Below are 20085 nucleotides of genomic sequence, written 5' to 3'. Positions count from 1 at the left end.
TTACAGTACAGATGACGTGGGTTCAATTCCTGCCACTGCCCATAAGGAGTTTGTACATTCTTCTCGTGACCCATGTGCTCTGTTTTCCTCCCATAGTCCAAAGGCACGCCAGCTGAGGTTAATTGGTCATTGTAAATTGTCCCATAATTAACCTTGGATTAAATTGGGAGAAGGGCGGGAGGATTGCTGGGCAGTATGGTTCGAAGGAACGGAAGGGCCTACTCTGTACTCTCTCAACAAGTAAGTAAATAAACTCTTTATTGAGTACACATTAAAGTAGTGTAGGTCCCTCAAACTCCTTCACTCAATGACTGGCTATCTGTTCCTGATGAAGGGTCTCAGCCTGTAACGTTGATTGTTCATTCCTCTGCATAGATTCTGCCTGACTTTCTGAATTCCTCCAGCATTTTGTGTGTTACTCTCGATTTCCAGCATCTCCGGAATCTCTTGTGCTTATGAAGTTACAATGCTGGCTTTCACACAATGGGAATTTTCCATTGTTTCAAACATTGGAAAATCAGAATTGTGGTGAGCCATGCATCTTGTTTAAGTTCTTGGAGAAGTTGATAGACAAGATTTCTCAAGATGGCGCTAAGTATATTATTTGTAAATGTAAATGTTTCATACAGAAGAAATCCACTCCACCAATCTGTTGTCCACACAGCCTGAAGGGTTGGTAAAGTTACCCCAATCCTGCAGGGAAGAAAGGTTGAGACTGCAATCAGTTACTCCCATATTGTGACTTACTGCAATGGGATGTGTAGACAGAGTCTATGGAGAGGACTCTGTGGTTATTGTGATGGACCTAGCTGTGTATACAACTCTCTCCAATTTATTGTGGCCTTGGGGTAAGCAGATGCCATACCAAGCAGCACACACAAAATGCTGGAGGAACTCAGCAGGTCAGGCAGTACATACGGGGAAAAAAATAGTCGACCCTTCGGCCCAGTCTCGCCCCAAAGCGTCGACTGTGCTTTTTTCCATAGCTGCTAGCTTGCCTGCAGAGTTTCTCCAGCATTTTCTGTGAATTGCTTGAATTACCAGCATCTGCAGGTGTTCTCTTGTTTGGATTAAATGCCATACCAAGCTCTGAAGACAGATTTTGGTCCCTAGATGTGCCAGCCTTGGAGAGGGTCCAAAAGAAGTTCACAAGAATGATTCTAGGAATGAAAGGCTTAACATCTGAGGAGCATTCGATGCCTGTGGGCCTGTTCTCATTGGAGTTCAGAAGGATGAGAGGGTATCTTATTGAAACGTACCAATTACTGGATAGAGTGGACGCGAAGAGGGTGTATCCATTAGAAGGCGAGTCTAGGATCTGAAGGCATAGCCCAGAATCAAAGGATACTCCATTAAAACTGAGATGAGGAATTATTTCTTCAGCCGGAAGATAGTGATTCTGTGGACTTGTTGTTGCAGAGGGCCATGGAGGCCAAGTCAGTTGGTGTATTTGAGGCAGAGATGAATTGGTTCTTGATTGATAAGGGGTTAAGGGTTACAGGGAAACACAAAGGAATGGGGTGGAAAATAAAAATCACCCTTGGTTGAATGGCGGAGTGAGCCCAAGGGGCTAACTGGCATAATACTGCTTCAATGTCTTATGAACTTATGGATATTGCCTCTGCTGGGAACAAGGGCTTAGGAAGAGCAAGGTTCTGGGATCACTGCCAGAGACTGCAGCTACTTAGTGCTTTGATAGAATGCTTCTTTCACTGCTGACTTAACAAAAGCAATGACACGTAAAAAAAAATTGGCACGCATCATCAGAAGTTTGTGGCTTTTTTCTAACGTTCTGCAGGCTGGAATGAACACACTGCCCTGAGCTGCAGCTCTCCACAAGGCCACAAATAATTGTAAGAAAAATAGAAATAACAATAATGTTCATGTCCTTGCATGATAAATATAGAAATATATGCAAATGATAGAATCCTACTCACCTCATGGGCTGCTTGCAGATGGCTTTAGTACACAGTGGGATTACTAAAACATGTTTAATGGGGCAGGTTCCCAGCCTTGAAAGTGACAGACACCATAATGAAAACATAGAATTTAGAAATGAAGACAATTTTAAACTATGGGAGAGCCCACTACCTGGGTTTCAGTGGAATTCATTGCCACAGACAACTGTAGAAGCCAAGCCGTTGTGTATATTTAAAGCAGAGATAGATAGGTTCTTGACTAGTAAAGTAGTCAAAGGTTATGGGGAGAAGATAGGAACATGGACTTGAGAGGGAAAATAAATCATTGATGATCAAATGGTGGAGCAGATTCAATGGCTAAATGGCGTAATTTTGCCCCTGTGTCTTACGGACTGGGTGTTACTGCTGATGTTTACCTACCATCTGGTTTTCCGCACTATTGGAATCAATAGAAGATAGTTTTGGTGAGGACGGTGAAATACATCTGAAAAATAGTTGTAGTGAGGATTTGGAGGTACTGCAGATGCTGGAATGTGGAGCAACATAGAATCTGCTGGAGGACCTCAACGATTTGAGTAGCATCTAGGGGAAAAAGCATTGTCAGTTGAAAGTTCTGATGCAGCATTTTTGACCAGATTTCCACAGCTACTGCCCGGCCCACTGAGTTCCTTCAGCAGATTGTTGAGGAGTTGCTATCTAATGAGTTATGTCAAGGAAGGAGCCCTCTCCCCAATGTTTAGAAGGCAGGCAGAGAGGTCGTGTTCTCACTGGCTCTCCACTAATGATGTGCTTCTTTCTTTCTGGCAGGACATGAGGTATCTCTGCATTCCTGCATCTGATTCCTCAAACCAGAATCTGTAAGTATTAATTCCCTCGAATGCTAAAAGTGCAATGATTGATATACTTTACAGCTGACCCAATTTTGTTCTTTAATTGAACAAATCCTTGGCACAAATGTATATCTTGCTGTGATTTTGGGAAATACCTTGTCTCTCCTCTCCAGCAACTTTAGTTTCTAGTTTCATTTCTGAAGAGAATGAATGAATATTGGTATTGAAAGACCCACAAATAGAGTTTCTGGTGTTTCACAGGGTTGAGGAGTTATTTTCCCCAGGGAGGTGAGTCAATTTGGGGTTTTGACAGGCTTCTGTCAGTGATCTCTGTTAGTAACATAGAAAAACTACAGAACAATACAGGCAATATCTTTGTAAATCTCCTCTGCACCCTTTCTATGGCTTCCACATCCTTCCTGTAGTGAGGCGACCAGAACTGAGCACAGTACTCCGTGTGGGGTCTGTCTAGGGTCCTATATAGCTATGACATTACCTCTCGGCTCCTAAATTCAATTCTACAATTGATGAAGGCCAGTACACCGTATGCCTTCTTAACCACAGAGTCAACCTGCCCAGCTGCTTTAAGTGTCCTATGGACTTGGACCCCAAGATCCCTCTAATCCTCCACACTGCCAAGATTCTTACCATTAATACTACATTCTGCCATCGTATTTGACCTACCAAAATGAACCACTTCACACTTATCTGGGTTGAACTCCATCTGCCACTCCTCAGCCCAGTTTTGTGTTCTATCAATGTCCCACTGTAACCTCTGACAGCCCTCCACACTATCCACAACACCTTCAACCTTTGTGTCATCAACAAACTCACTAACCCATCCCTCCGCTTCCTCATCCAGGTCATTTATGAAAATTACGAAGAGTATGGGTCCCAGAACAGATCACTGGTCACCGACCTCCATGCAGAAAATGACCCGTCTACGACCACTGTTTGCCTTCTGTGGGCAAGCCAGTTCTGAATCCACTAAGCAATGTCTCCTTGGATCTCATGCCTCCTTACTTTCTCAATAAGCCTTGCATGGGGTACCTTATCAAATGCCTTGCTGAAATCCATATACACTACATCTACTGTTATTCCTTCATCAATGTGTTCAGTCACATCCTCAAAAAATTCAGTCAGGCTCGTAAGGCACGACCTGGCCTTGACAAAGCCATGCTGACTACTCCTAATCATATTATATCTCTCCAAATGTTCATAAATCCTGCCTCTCAGGATCTTCTCCAACAACTTACTAACCACTGAAGTAAGGCTCACTGGTCTATAGTTTCCTGGGCTACCTCTACTCCCTTTCTTGAATAAAGGAACAATATCCTCAACCCTCCAATCCTCCGGAACCTCTCCTATCCCCATTGATGATGCAAAGATCATTGCCAGAGGTTCAGCAATCTCCTCCCTTGCCTCCCACAGTAGCTTGGAGTACACCTCATCCGGTCCCGGCGACTTATCCAACTTGATGCTTTCCAAAAGCTCCAGCACATCCTCTTTATTAATATCTACATGCTCAAGCTTTTCAGTCTGCTGCAAGTCAGCACGACAATCACCAAGATCCTTTTCCATAGTGAATACTGAAGTAAAGTATTCATTAAGTACCTCTGCTATTTCCTCCAGTTCCATACACACTTTCCCACTGTCACACTTGATACGTCCTATTCTTTCACGTCTTATCCTCTTGCTCTTCACATACTTGTAGAATGCCTTGGGGTTTTCCTTAATCCTGCCCACCAAGCCCTTCTCATGGCCCCTTCTGGCTCTTCTAATTTCCTTCTTAAGCTGTTAGCCGTATAATCTTCTAGATCTCTAACATAACCTTGCTCTCTGAACCTTTTGTAAGCTTTTCTTTTCTTCTTGACTAGATTTATTACAGTCTTTGTACACCACGGTTCCTGTACCCTAGCATAACTTCCCTGTCTCATTGGAACGTACCTATGCAGAACTCCACACAAATATCCCCTGAACATTTGCCACATTTCTTCTGTACTTTTCCCTGAGAACATCTGTTCTCAGTTTAAGCTTCCAATTTCCTGCCTGATAGCCTCATCATTCCCCTTACTCTAATTAAAGACTTTTCTAACTTGTCTGTTCCTATCTCTCTCCAATGCTATTGTAAGGGAGATAGAATTATGAACACTATCTCCAAAATGCTCTCCCACTGAGAGATCTGACACCTGACCAGGTTTATTTCCCAATACCAAATCAAGTACAGCCTCTCCTCTTGTAGGCTTATCTACATATTGTGTCAAGAAACCTTCCTGAACACACCTAACAAATTCCACCCCATTTAAACCCCTCGCTCTAGGGAGATGCCAATTGATATTTGGGAAATTAAAATCTCCCATCACAACAACTCTGTTATTATTACACCTTTCTAGGATCTGTTTCCATATCTGCTCCTCGATATCCCTGTTACTATTGGGCGGCCTATAAAAAAAACACCCATTGAAGTTACTGACCCCTTCCTGTTCCTAACCTCCATCCACAGAGACACCATCATTGTTACCTCTTAACGTTTTCGTCTTTGCTCCTGGGATGCTTCAGGTGCACCATGCACCAACCTTTCCCTTATTCTCTGTCCTCAGTTTTGCTGAAATCAAGACTATAAAAGTGATTAAAATCAGCAGAGACTGGAAGTCAGAAATCAGAACAGAAAATGTGGGGGATACACAGCAAATGAAAGTTGGCTCCAATGTAGTTTCACAACATTTAACACTTACCCCAAAGGGGAATGATTCAGTATCTTGTGATTGTAGTTTCTTTCTGGGGAGAAGGCCGTTAAGGCAAAGTCTCTATAGCATTTGAATAGAGTAGATGAGAAGCTGGGGTGGTCCAAGAATTAGGACAAGCTAAAGATACATTTCTAATATAAAAAACAAAAATGAGCAGGCCAGAAAATGTCTGTAGAGACAGTTGATGTTTCAGATCAAGGCCCTTTGTCAGATTTGGGGAAACAATTTAACTTTTTTGTCTGAAAGCTTTAGAGATGGTCATAGAATGTTGCAATACAGAAAAAGACCCTTCAGCCCATCTAGTCCATGCTGAACCATTAATCTGCTTGCACCCTGACCGTAGCCCTCCTATCCATGTACCTATCCAAAGTTCTTTTAAGTGTTGAAATTAACCTTGCATCCATCACTCGCACTGACAGCTTGTTCCACACTCTCACCACCTCAAAGTGAAGGAGCTCCCTTTCATGGTCCTCGTAAACATTTCACCTTTCACCCTGCACCCAGGACCTTGAGTTGTATTCTCACCCAAACTCAGTGAAAAAGCCTGCTTTCCCTTACCCTATGCCCCTCATAATTGTGTATACCTCTATCAAATCTTCCCTCAATCTTCAACATTCTAGAGAATAAAGTCAGAACCTGTTCAACCTTTCCCTAAACTCAGGTCCTCAAATAACGGAAATCTATTTACTTCTTTCTGCTAGTTAGGTGACCAAAACTGGACACAATGCTCCAAATTAGACCTCATCAACGTCTTATACGACTTCAACATAGCATCCGAACTCCTGTACTCAACACTTTATAAAGGCCAGTGTGCCAGAAGTTTTCTTTACGACCCTACCTACCTGTGACACCACTTTTAAGGAATTATGGATTTGCATTCCCAGATCCCTTTGTACTACCACATTCTTCAGTGCTCTACCACTCATTGTGTGAGACCTACCCTGGTTGGTCCTCCCAAAGTGGAAAACTTCACTCTTGTCTACATTAAATTGCATCTGCCATTTTTCAGCCCTTTTTTCCAGCCGGTCCAGATTCCACCTCAAGCTTTGATAATCTTCCTCCCTGTCCACTACACCCCTATTCCTGGTGTCATCAGAAAATTTGCTGATCCAGTTAACCACATTATCATCCAGGTCATTGATATAGGTGACAAACAACAACACGCCCAGCACTGTTCCCTGTGGCACATCACTAATAACAGGCCTCCAGTCAGAGAGGCAACCCTCTACTACCACTCTCTGGCTTTCCACACAAAGCCAATGTCCAATCCAATTTACTACCTCAGCCTGAATGCCGAGCGACTGAACCTTCTTGACCAGCCTCCCATGCAGGACCTTCTCAAATGCCTTGCTAAAGTCCTAAACTAGAACTAGGGGACATAGCCTCAAGATTCGAGGTAGTAGATTTAGGATGGAGATGAGGAGGAACTACTTTTCCCAGAGAGTGGTGAATCTGTGGAATTCTCTGCCCAATGAAGCAGTGGAGACTGTCTGTCTGTCTGTCTAGGTACCATATCCAATGCGGACGTTGGTGACCATGGTTTTCCATATAGATCTATCCCTTGTTCTTTGGATGACTTCCATTTCCTTGACGTGTAGCCACCTGGCTATGCTTTTGATGTACATAAGCCAAGGTCTTCTTCTAGGTTTGCTCCCCTCAATCTTTCCAGAGAGTATGAGTTTTTCTAGTTCATCTTTCTGCATGATGTGTCCTAGGAATCTGAGTTGTCTTTCTCTTATTGTTGGTTTGAGTGATCTAACTGCTTGGGCTCTTCTGAGAACTTCTTCATTTGATGTGTGTGTGGTCCATGGTATTTTTAACATTCTCCTGTAGGACCATAATTCAGCTGCTTCTAGTCTCTTTTTCATTGCTGGGAAAATGGTCCAGCATTCACTTCCATAAGTCAGGATAAGAATAAATGTAGCACGCACTGCAGTATTCTGTTTTTAGTGTACGTGCTCATCTTTCTGTCTGTTGATATGGTCTTCATTTTTTGGAAAGCTTCTTTTGCCATTGCTATTCTGTATTTGATATCTGTGTCGTACCTGCCATCACTTGTTATTAGGCTGCCAAGATATCTGAATTTGTTGACTTGTTTGATGTTTGTATTTCCAATCTTGATCACACATTGTGGGATGTTTGTCTTTCTGGAGATGGCCATGCTTTCTGTCTTCTTGATGTTTGAGAAGCTTCTGCAATTACTTTCTGCTGCCACTATAGTGAGTAGTTCCTGAAGTTTTGTTTCTGAGTCAGCTATTAGTACGATGTCATCAGCATATCTGATGTTATTTACATTATGGCCTCCAATTGTGAATCTTTTGATGTCTTTGATACTTCTCAAGATATTTTCACTATACAGGTTGAATAAGTCTGGTGAAGAGACACAACCTTGCCTGACTCCTCTCATGATATTCACATACTCACTCACTTCTCCTTCTATTCTGATGGATGCTGTCTGGTCCCAGTATAAGTTTCTTAAGAAACGTATATCTTTCCCATCTATGTCAAGATCTTGAAGCATTTCCAGAAGATCTTGCTGTTTGACAGTGTCAAAAGCTTCTGTATAGTCAATGAAACATAGGTAGATGTCTTTTTGTACCTGGATGGCTCGTTCACAGATCATCCGTAGCATGAAAATTGCATTTCTGGTTCCAGTGTTTTCCATAAAGCCGCATTGTTCTTTACTGATTTCTGGTTTTATACAGCATCTTGCTCTCATCATGATTACTCTGAGAATAATTTTTGCCACATGGATCATCAAACTTATTGTACGATGTAACTCACATTCTGTTGCTCCCTCTTTCTTTGGAAGTGTGATGAACACTGACTTACTTAAATCATCAGGTATCTCCCCATGATCATAGATTTCATTTGCTATTTCTGTTATTTTCTCAATTCCAAAATCTTCTAAGGCCAGTATCATTTCAACAGCGATGTTGTCTGGACCAGTTGCTCTGTTATGTTTTGTTTTATTTATGGCTACCTGAATTTCTGATTTTAGAATGTTAGGTCCTTCAAGATTCTTCTTTATGTTTGTTTTTTCTCCTCTTTAATCTTCAAAAAGTTCTTTTATATATTCTGTCCATCTGTTCAGGATTTCCTTTTTGCTCATAATTAAGCTGCCATCGTTTGCTTTGATGCATCCATTACCTCAGTAAATATATTTAAGACAAGGTTGGATAGATTTTTGCATAGTAGGGGAATTAATGGTTATGGGGAAAAGGCAGGTAGGAGGAGATGAGTCCATGGTCAGATCAACCATGATCTTATTGAATGGCAGAGCAGGCTTGACGGGCCAGATGGCCTCCTCCTGCTCCTATTTCTTATTTCTTATGTCCACATAGACAACATCCACTGCCTTGCCTTCATCCACTTCCCTGGTAACTTCCACGAAAAACTCTTTAAACATGATGTACAATGCACAAAGCCATGATGACTGTCGCTAATTAATCTCTGTCTATCTAAGTACTTATATATCTGATCTCTTAGAATACCTTCCAATAATTTTCCCAATATTGATGTCAGGCTCATCAGACTATAATTTTCTGGGTTATTCGTAGAGCCTTTCTTAAACAACAGAACAACATTAGCTATCCTTCAATTCTCCAGCACCTCAGCTATGGCTAGGATTTTTTAAATATCTCTGTTATTGCCCCTGCAATTTCTGCTTCAGCCTCCCACAGGGTCTGAGGGAACACATTGTCAGGCCCTGTGGATTTATTAACCCTAATTTGCCTCAACATAGTAAACACCTCTTCCTCTGTAATCTGTATAGGACCTATGCAGTTGATGCTCCTTTGCCTCATTTCAAAAGACTCTGTGTCCATCTCCCAAGTATATAGATGCAAAAATTTTAATTTAAGATATCCCTCATTTCTTTCGGCTCCAAAACATACATTACCATTCTGATCTTCTAAAGGACTGTTTTTGTCCCTTGCTATTCTTTTGCTCTGAACATCTGTAGAAACCCCAAGGATTCTCCTTCACCTTGTCTGCTAGATCAACCTCATGCCTCCTTTTAGCCCTGCTGGTTTCTCTTGCATTTCCTATGCTCCTCAAGTACTTCATTTGTTCCTACCTGCCTATACCTATTATGAACCCTCTTCTTTTTCTCATCCAGGGCCTCAGTATCTCTTGAAAACCAAGGTCCCCTAAAAATGAACATCAATTCCAACATGCTCAGCCTTTTGATTCTTGACTTTGTGTGTAGGCTTTCCAACATCTTTCTCCACAACCATTGCACTATCTTTTCCGGCACTTTGGTTCCCACTCCCTTGCAATTTTAGCTTAAAACCTCCTATGTAGCACTAGCAAACCTTCCTGCTAGGATATCAGTCCCTCACCAATTTAGGTGCTAACCATTCCTTCTGTACAGGTCCCACCTTCCCTGAATTAAAGCCCAAAGATCCATAAATATGATGCTTTCCCTTCTGCACCATCTCCAAAGCCACATAATAAACTGTGTAATCTTTCTATTTTTTGCCTCACTAGGATGTGGCATGGATAGCAATCCTGAGATCACAATCCTGGATGCCCTGTACTGTAATTTACAGCCTAACTCCTTGAATTCACTTTGCAGGACTTGTCACCCCTCCTACGTATGTCACTGGAAATGTTCCCTGTAAGGTGTGCACATACACGCATCTTTTGCTACTAGCGTACAAAGGAATTTAAACTACACACAAAAGGTTGTCACCCTCTACCTCACTGGCATGTTAAGTATATTTTCATGATCATACACGATCACGATCACATTTCCTTCACCGTTTTCTGATGTGGACGACGTTGACAATGTGGAGTTTGCAGTGATTTGTCTGCAGATTTTAGAACTGGCTTATTTATACTGTTTTTATTGAGGAAATTATTGATTCACTATGTCAAATTCCAAAGAAGCAAAGGGCGTGGAAGGCAAAAGCATTGCTATTTCATTTGAAGCAGAATGGCTTAATGAAACAGTAGAAACTGCTACACTGAAAGCTCATGAGGTCAGGAACATGTAGCTATGAGAAATATTCATATACAATACAGAAACTGGTGTTGCCTGCATGTATTGTTATGACGCAAAAGTTGCTGTACAAGTGGGAAGAAGTGGAGTGATATTTGGAAACTTGTTTTTTTAAAGTGTCATTTAGCAAGCAAATCATATATGGACGGTGTGCAAAAACTCCAGCAAGAAAATCCTTCACTACTGACAACAGGTCTGCTGTGTATGTTTTGGGAGAGTGCAGATGAATGAGAGTGAAAATGATCAAACCCAGAGGAGATCAAGGTTCTTACTGACAGTGTTTTGCAGACTGTTAAAATAAATACCTCTATACAGTATATAAAATTCAGTGCACATATGTTGTTGTCACTAGACAAAAAATTGCACAGCACAACATCCTTGTGCACACTGGTCATTACAAATTAGAGGGTACCTACATGGACCACGGCCTCTGGCCGCTCACCCTCATGCTTACAAATGCTGTGGACATGATCTGAGATGTCCCTGACCTTGGCACCTGGGAGGTAACATACCATCAGGGCATCTCTTTCTCAACCACTAAAACTCCTTTCTGATCCCCTAACCAACAAATCTCTTATCACTACAGTTTGCCACTTCTCCCCCTTCACTTCTGAGCCACAGATCTAGCTTCAGTGCCAGAGACCTTGTCAGAGATTTTCTCTGTTAGGTCATGCCCCCCAAAAAGCAGTATACCTGTTGTTGAGGGAAATGGCCACAGGGGTAATTTGCACTGTCTGCTTGTCCCCTTTCCCCCTCTTGATGGTCACCCAGTTTCCTGTGTCCTGCACCTTGGGTGTAACTACCTCCCTGTATGTCCTACCTATCAACCCCTTAGCCTCCCGAATGATTCTAAGTTCATCCAGTTCCTGCTCCAACTACTTAACACATTCCGTTAGAAGCTGCAGCTGGATGTACTTCTTGTAGGTGTGGTCGTCAGGAACACTGGAGGTCTCGCTGCCCACTGACATCCCACAAGAGGAGCATTCCACTATCCTTCCTGGCAACCCCACTGCTCAAAGTGTGCAATAAGAAAGAACAAATGATGAAAAAAAATCTATCTACAGCCTAAGCCTCTCCTCGCTGAAGCCTCAATGAGCCAAAGCCTCAATTTCCCACTCTAACGCTGACCCACTCACAGAATGACCGCTCCACTTAAACCTAACTTCTTTTTATTGGACCCTGCCAAGAGCCTAATTATGAGCAATCCAGTGTCTCCTCAGATGCACTGTGGCATACAAGATGTGCCGACTGCCCCTGCTTGTATCTTTTAAACCATCTCTTCCTCCAAGCAATCCAATGTCTCCTCAGGAACAGTGACACACGAGATGTGTTGAGGGGATTTACCAGGATGCTGCCTGGGGTAGATGAAAGGTCGAGTGAGTTAATGCTTTTTCCTTTGGAGCGAAGGAGGATGAGAGGCATCTTGATAGAGATATATAAGAAGATCAGAGGCATAGATAGAATGGACAGCCAGCGCCTTTATCTACAGGGCAGCAAAGGCAAATACTAGAGAAAATCTGTTTAAGGTGAATGGAGGAAAGTTTAGGGGAACTGTCAGAGTGTAGTGGATGGCTGAAATGCACTGGCAGGGATGTCGGTAGAGGCTGATACATTAGGGACATTTAAAAGGGGATGGTGACGGAATCTGTTGGTTCTCCTGTGTTGGTTCTGTTGCTTCAAACAGTGGCACTGGAGTGACGTCTCCAGGGCACAAGCTTGGGCAGAAGATATGGAGATCCAGTCATCAAGATCCTCCTCCAGGCCTCACCGTTGTAGTCCAAAGGAAAGTGAGGCAATACGTTTGGTACCAGCTTGGCTGCAGGAGCTGCTGGAAGGATGTTCAATGACATCCAGCTGTCTCAGGGGCTCCACTCCGGATTTTCTGTCTGGGTTTACTTTCGTAGCCTTCGTCTCTTCTGAGGCTGCCCTCAAGGCAGTGGGGCTACTTACGCAGATCTGGTTCACGAGCACCAGGGCATGTCCACACACCGGTGGGTCTGCATACTGCGTGTGCAGGGGCCAGACCTCCTCCCCGTCCTCTGTAGTTCAGCCTGAGTCCGCAAGGAGTTCAGTTTCTGTGTGTCGCCCGCGAGGAGGCACGGCGTGAGGTTTGCTGTTGGAGAGGCTGTGTGCTGGCAGGGAGAGACTTACACATTCAGTTCTCCTTTTCGCAAGACTGCTAGCCAGCGGTGGAAGCTGAAAGTGAGAGTGACAAGCACTACCCGCTATATTACCATACTAGGGTCATCACAACAACCATTTTGACACACTCTCAGATAGGAACTTGGATAGAAGAAAAAAGGAGGGTAATGGACTGTATAGGAGGGAAGTTTTAAATTGATTATGGACTAGGTTTATATTGCTTGGTATGAAGTCAATCGCTAAAGGGTCAGGACTGTGCTATGATCTACATTCTATGTTTTTCCGAGTGCTGATGAAGGGTCTTGGACCCAAAATGTCAAGGCTGTTTTTCTGTTCACAGATGCCGCCTGACCTTCTGACTACTCCCAGCGTTTTGGTTTTCATTTCTGATTTTTGGCATGTGCAATTTTATGATATATATAGTTATATGCAAATAAAGTCTCAATCACTTATAGCCGTGAGAAATTTCTAATGAGTTAAGTCAGGAAGGAACCCCCTCATGAAGTTATTGCAATCGCTTAATATCAAACCGCACTGAAAATAATGGAGGGCTTTGGGGGAAGGGAAGGGTTAGATTGATCATAGAGTAGGTTAGTACCATGGGCTGAATAGGCTGTATTGTTCTATGTTCTATGAACTGGTAGTAGAATTGCTAGTCGATCCTGTCCAGGAATGGCACTGTTTCAGTTTACAGCTGCTGTTGAACTCAGGTAAAGTACACTAGTTAAGTAGCCCATCCATCTTCCTTCTGAACAGTAACCAGCTTTGCCTTCAATTTATTCATTGTGATAAGAACCAATCCAGAAATCATGCCCTCTGCTGAACTTCTCCTGAGAAACTGGTCATTAGCAGCTTTCTCCATCCACTCTAGTATGTGTAAAGATACGTACATTGGAAGAGCACTAGGGAAATCCAGCATTGCAGAGAGCAATGCCTGATCTGAAATTGGCCTCAGCTTCACATTCTCCACTATTCTTCAAAGCTCTTGATGCTTCCACAGTCCAGAAATCATCTTATCTCACCTTCCTCAGCTCTTTGTGAAGAGACTGCTGAGAATTCCCAAGAAATTCCTTTGATCAATCCCTTTATTCTGAACCTATGTCTTGTAACTTTAGATTCTCTCGTGAGGAGAAACAACCTTGTAATATTTATCTTGCCAAACTCCCTGAGAATCTTCAGTGGATTTTCCTCATTTGTTCGGATTCCAATGTATATAGAAGGTGGTGGCATCCATTAATTTTGTTTTTATTTGGAAACCAATGCCCCCACCCCTTAAACTTAATCTATGTTCAATCCTGGCTGCCACGTTTTCTATAAATTCTGCATTCGTTTTGTAATTTTCCTCATTGCGAGTTAAGTGTTTGTTATTATTAGCTATCATTTCAACCTAATGTTTTCAGTCAAACTCTTCAACTGAGTTGCAATATTTTTGTAGCATTTCAGATAAGGTAGCAGCTATTCGAACAAACCAGTATCACCGTAGGAGACTGATCACATTGGGGGTTTTTAATCCTGTATGACGTGCCTTCCATTTGAATTCAATAATAAGGTTCAAAGTCGAAGAAATATATTCGATCCTTTATTAACCAACTAGCAAAAGAAACAATCAAAGCGATAAAACTAATGAAGCTAAAACTAGTGATATAAACGAAGTAAACATAATAAACGTTCTTAAGCTTTTTTCAATGTTCAAGCGAAATTAAGCAAATTTAAATGTAATTTAAGTGGTCAACAAGAGTCAGTTAGAGTTAGAGCAGCTGTCTCTTACTCTAACTGACTCTAACCAAACTCTAACTGATTAAAGGCAAAGGCAGAATACGTAACTAAACTGTTCGCTTTTACCACACCCCCACCCATGTGACTACCTACCATAATAAATGTGCAATACAGAATGCAATGCAAATAGAAAACAGGTGCTTAGCTCCTACATGAATCTTTGTTTAATTATTAAATCACCTCTCCCAATGGTTTCCATAGTGAGATGCTTTTGGCTTCAGTCTATGATGAGGCTTTTAGCAAAGAGAACATGAGGGAACTAGATAAATAGATAGGAAGGAGTTATTTCCTTGGTAGTTCGTTCATCGTATGACGTGGGTGTTCATGGTCTTTCCATGACCATGATTGTTCTTTGCAAATCTTTCTAAAGAAGTGGTTTGCTATTGTCTTCTTCTGGGCAGTGTCTTTACAAGATGTGTGACCCCAACCATTATCAATACTCTTCAGAGACTGTCTGCCTGGCGCCAGTAGACACATAACCAGGACTTGTGATGTGCACCAGCTGCTCATACGACCATCCACCATCTGCTCCCATGGCTTCGCGTGACCCTGATGGGGGGTGGGGTGAGGATCTATGCAGGTGCTACACCTTGCCCAAGGGTGATCTGCAGGTTGTGGAGGGAAGGAGCGCCTTACACCTCCTTTGGTAGAGACTTATCTCTACCCCGCCATCCCATTCCTTAGTAGAGAGGTCGTAAACAAGGGACAGAGGGGTAAATTAAATGATAGAAGCATTAGAAGGAGGTAGAATTCATTCTCTGAAAGGATACTGGCGGCAGCAACCCTCATTTAATTGAAGAAATACTTGAGCGTGTACTTGAAGAGCCATGACTTGCAGGAATATGGATACAAAAACTGGAAATTGGGATTAGATTAGTTAGTTCTTTTCAACTGGCAAAGATACAAAGGACAAATGGCCTTTGGAGTCGTATATTTTCTATGGTTCTCCAAATTTCTGTGATGTGTGTGCCATAGAAATATGAGAGAGTTGGGCCTCAAGGGGACAGAGAAATTCATGAAAGGAAGTCTACATACGCATGGAGAATTCTAATGAAGCAGATGTATTTTAATAGAGCGAATGCTTCTTACAGACAGTCATAAATCCAAACGAAGGCTGGTATGGTAGCATAGCAACAGACACAAAATGCTGCAGGAACTCAGCAGGACAGGCAGTATAAATGAAAGTGAATAAATAGTCATCGTTTTGGACTCAGATGCTTCTTCATGACTGGAAAGGAAAGGGGGAAGAAGGGTCCTGAAGGAGGGTCTCGACCTGAAATGTTGACTGTTTACTCCTTTCTATAGATAATGGACGACCTGCTGAGTTCCTTCAGCATTTTGTGTGCGTTGCTTTGGATTTCCAGCATCTGCAGAATTCCTCATGTTTATGGTGGCATAGCGGTTACGTTTTGTAACTTCAAAACATTAAACTAATTCAGAGGATGATATGGGAGTGCAAAATGTGAGTCTAACTTCGTGTTTACTTTAAGTGAGGCATGCAGGTATCACGTGGTACCATGATAACATATGCAATTCACGTATTTATACATATAATCCGTAATGAATTATTTTGATGAACAAGAACACTAATCACAGACATGTATACAAGATTATTTGTGTTTACGGCAGCATGCCAGTTAGCGCATCACTTTACAGCGCCAGTGATTGGGGTTCAGTTCCCACTACAGTAGGTAAGAAGTCTGTATGTTCTCATCATGATTGCATGGGTTTCCTAAATGTGTTCTGGTTTCCTCCCACATTCCAAAAAGACATACAGTACAGGTTCGGGTTACTAAGTTGTGGTCAGGTTATATTGCCACTGGAAGCATGGCAACACTTGTGGGCTGCCCCCAACACATTCTTGGACTGTGTTGGTTGTTGACACAAATGGCACATTCCACCGTGTGTTTTGATGTACATGTGACAAATAAAGCTAGTTTTTCTTTCTAATCTTCCTTCTTTCTTTCTTTGTGTGTACATCGGAGTTTTGAACTAAGACCATAAGACAATAAGACTATAAGATATAGGAGCAGAATTAGGCCATTTGGCCCATCAAATCTGCTCCACATTTCATCACGGCTGATCCAATTTTCTTCTCAGCCCTACACCCCCACCCCCATATCACTTCATGCCCTGATCAATCAAGAATCTAACAAACTCTGCCTTAAATATGCATAAAGACTTGGCCTCCACAGCTGCCTGTGGCAAAGAATTCCATAGATTCACTACTCTCTGGCTAAAGAAATTCCTCCTCTTCTCTGCTCTAAAAGGACACCCCTCTATTCTGAGGCTGTGTCCTCTGGTCTTAGACTCTCAAACTATAGGAGACATCCTCTCTACATCCACTCTATCAAGGCCTTTCACCGTTCGATAGGTTTCAATGAGATCACCCTTCATTCTTCTGAATTCTCATGAATATAGGTCCAGAGCCATCAAACGCTCTTCATGTGACAAGCCATTCAATCCTGGAATCTTTTTCGTGAACCTCCTTTGAACCTTCTCCAGTTTTAGCACATCCTTTCTAATAGAAGGGGTCCAAAACTGCTCAGAATACTCCAAGTGAGGCCTCACCTGTGTTTTATAAAGTCTCAGTATTACACTCTTGCTTTTATATTCTAGTCCTCTTGAAATTAATGCTGAGTTTAGTAATAATATAGTAATACTATGGGAGCTTGTTTGTATGTACGAATGTCCCTACGTTGGATGTGTGTAACCTTGCGATGGCCTGGAGTTTGATCAATGAAACAGTTGCAGATTACAGTGATCGCACCATCTGTTAATTTGCCTTGGAAACAGTTATTGAAGCAGCAGTTTTAAGAAGTAGGAATTGTGAACACTTCATAACCAAAACTAACCCAGTACAATGGATATTTCCTACAGCTGACCATTCTTTCTAATGGGGATCTCCAACATATTCTCACTACGAGAAGGAGAATTTTCTTGCTTTTGCCCAGTGGAAATTGTGAAATAATTTCTTTGATGAAGAAGAGCATCTTTTATGGAAAGTACTTCCCCGTGATAAGCCCCCACCCACCATATATTGTTCTCGATTGACCGTATTTACATGCTACCGAAAGAAAATCATTGTGACGTTCCTCTTCACCAGTCATGTGTGCTCATTTGTGGAGAGTGGCAAGATGTTTATGAAATAACTTTCCCTGTAGTGTAACTTTAAAGGCAGAAAGTGGCTGTTGAACTAATGAGTAAGAAAGTATTCAGCCCCACAACTATTTTCACATTTTACTGTCTCATTTTCTAAATTTAAAATACATTGAAGTAGGATTTTTGAGCTAATCTACAAAATATTGTGCATCATGTCACATCAAAAGAAAAACTGCAAAACCTGTCAACAATTCACTAAAATTTTAAAACCAAAATTGTGAGGCTGGAGAAGTATTCATCCCCTTTGAAATGACTATACTAACTTTCCTCAGATACAATGCTCTAGATAATCTTACCAATTTACCTAATTTGTAGATGTAGGAAACTGCAGGATCATCTGCATAAATACTCCCTCTCTCTATAAGGTCCAACTGTAGGGTAGATTTTCAACAGTTCAGACAAAATGAAGGTAAAAGAGCATCCAAGGCAAGTCAAGGAAATGATAATAGAGAAGCACAAATCTGGAGAAGGGTTCAAGATCATCTCATAGGTACTGAACATACCTTGGAGCTCAGTGCAGTACATCGTGAAAAGTAGAAAAAATATGAAACCACAGTCAAGCCGCCCTCTCAACTTAGTCATCAGAGACGAATGGCACTTGTAAGAGAGGCTATTGTGACACTAACAATCACTCTGAATGAACTGCAGGAGCCAGTGGCTGCAACTGGAGATGAAGTTCATGGTTCCACAATCTCTAAGGCCCTCCAGTAAAAGGGGTATTTATGAAAGAGGGGCAAGGAAGAGGCCCCGGATTAAAATAAAACATATCCTTTCCCATAAAGACTTTGCAAAGTGTCACTTAGAAGATACTGTAAAGATGTGGAAGAAGGTCTTGTGGTCTCATCAATGAAAGTGGGACTTATTGGCTTCAGCACTAAGCACTGTAAGTCTAACACTGTGCATCAGCCAGGTAACACCATCCCTACTGTAAAGTATGGTGGATGTAACATCATGCTGTGGGGATGCTATTCAGCAGCAGGGATCTGTCAGGATCGATGGGAGGATGAATGCTGGAGAAATCCTGGATAAAAACCTGCTAGCCTCTGCCAGAAAGCTTAAACTGAGAAGGAAGTTTGTCTTTCAGCAGGACAGTGGCCCAAAACATACTGCCAGCCCAACCATGGAGTGGCTTCAAATGAAGAAAATTGATGTCCTTGGGTGGCCCATTCAGAGTTCTGACCTTAACCCATTCGAACGGTTCTGGCAAGACCTCAAGTTTGCTGTCCACCACTGCTCCCCAACTAACCTGGCACAGCTTGAGCAATAGGCAAATCTTGTTCCATCATGTTGTGCAATGCTAAGAGAGACTGATCCAAAAAGACTACCGGCAGTAATAGTGGTGAGAGGTGGTTCAATTAAGAACTGAGCTAAGGGGGATGAATACTTCAGGACTGCTGAAATTTCAGTTTATGATTTTTTAGTTTTTCATGCTTTACAATTTTCCCTGTTTTTGGGCTCCACTGTGAAAAAAAAGGAGCATATGATTCACAAATAAAAATTCTTAGTTAAATTGATCAAAATCTCTGGTTGTAATATTTATGTGAACAAAGGGTTGGGGGCTGAATACTTTTACAAATCCCTGTACATATATCTATAAATTATGAGTGTAAAATAAAGAGGTAGTGTTTATGGGTTGGTTCATTGCCCATTCAGAAATCTGATAGTGGGGGAGAAGAATCTGTTCCTAAAATTTTGAGTATGTAGCTTCAAGCTCCTGTACCTCCTCCCTGATGGTAAGGATGAGAAGAGAGCATGTCTAACTAACTTTGCAGCCCTCTGCACATTGGTACTTGTCTGGTGTATGGAATAAATTTCATTCTTACTGTTCGAGGAAATTCAAATGCTGGCATTGGATCTGATATATAAATATTTTATTTTCAGTTATTCACAGTGTTATTTTTATTTCCTGAACCTTTGTCATAAATCCCTGGCATTACTTCAAAGGAGAGAAAGGGAAGTACATTCTCCTGTTATACCCACACCACCAACCAGCATCACTGAACCAGATTATCTGGTCATTCTTATTTTGCTGTTTTCCAAAGCTAGTAGTGCACAAACCCCAGTGATTGTGCTTCAAGTATATTGTAATAACCGTGAGTTGCTTTGTAGTGTTATGAGGTACTTGAGGTCTTGATTCTATGTAGGGCTCTAGGCAATTGCAAGATCCTTTTTTAAAATTTTTTTAAATGCTCCCTTAAGAACAGTAGTTGGTCATTTGGCTAATCTATAACTGAACTCTAACTTGACACATTGAATGAAAGCAAACTTTTGTCTCATAGCAATGAATTCCTTAGGTTAACAGAAATCTGTCGATTTAGTAACCCGTAGATGCTGCTTGACCTGCTGAGTTCCTCCAGCATTTTGTGTGTGTTGCTTCCAATTTAGAAGTTGGCCTGGTACCAATTGCCGTTTGTTCAAATGTCTGTCTCGTGTGTCTGCAGAAGTATTTCTTAGCTTCAGTCCTCAAAAGCCTGGTTGTAATTTTTACACCAAACAAATCAGTA

The 20085-nt window shown here is 41.9% G+C and overlaps 1 protein-coding gene across 1 annotated transcript in view; it reads left to right on the top strand.

Moving 5' to 3' along the window:
• dusp22a (dual specificity phosphatase 22a) overlaps window positions 1-20085 on the top strand; it is a 214405-nt gene that overhangs the window by 109478 nt on the left and 84842 nt on the right. The window contains exon 5 of the mRNA XM_063067501.1: window positions 2727-2776. Coding sequence (XP_062923571.1) covers window positions 2727-2776 — 50 coding nt within the window. The remainder of the gene's footprint in view (window positions 1-2726; window positions 2777-20085) is intronic.

This window comes from Mobula hypostoma, chromosome 14 (genome assembly GCF_963921235.1).
Source record: "Mobula hypostoma chromosome 14, sMobHyp1.1, whole genome shotgun sequence".
Taxonomy (NCBI): domain Eukaryota; kingdom Metazoa; phylum Chordata; class Chondrichthyes; order Myliobatiformes; family Myliobatidae; genus Mobula; species Mobula hypostoma.
This window is presented reverse-complemented; position numbering and strand designations above follow the sequence as displayed.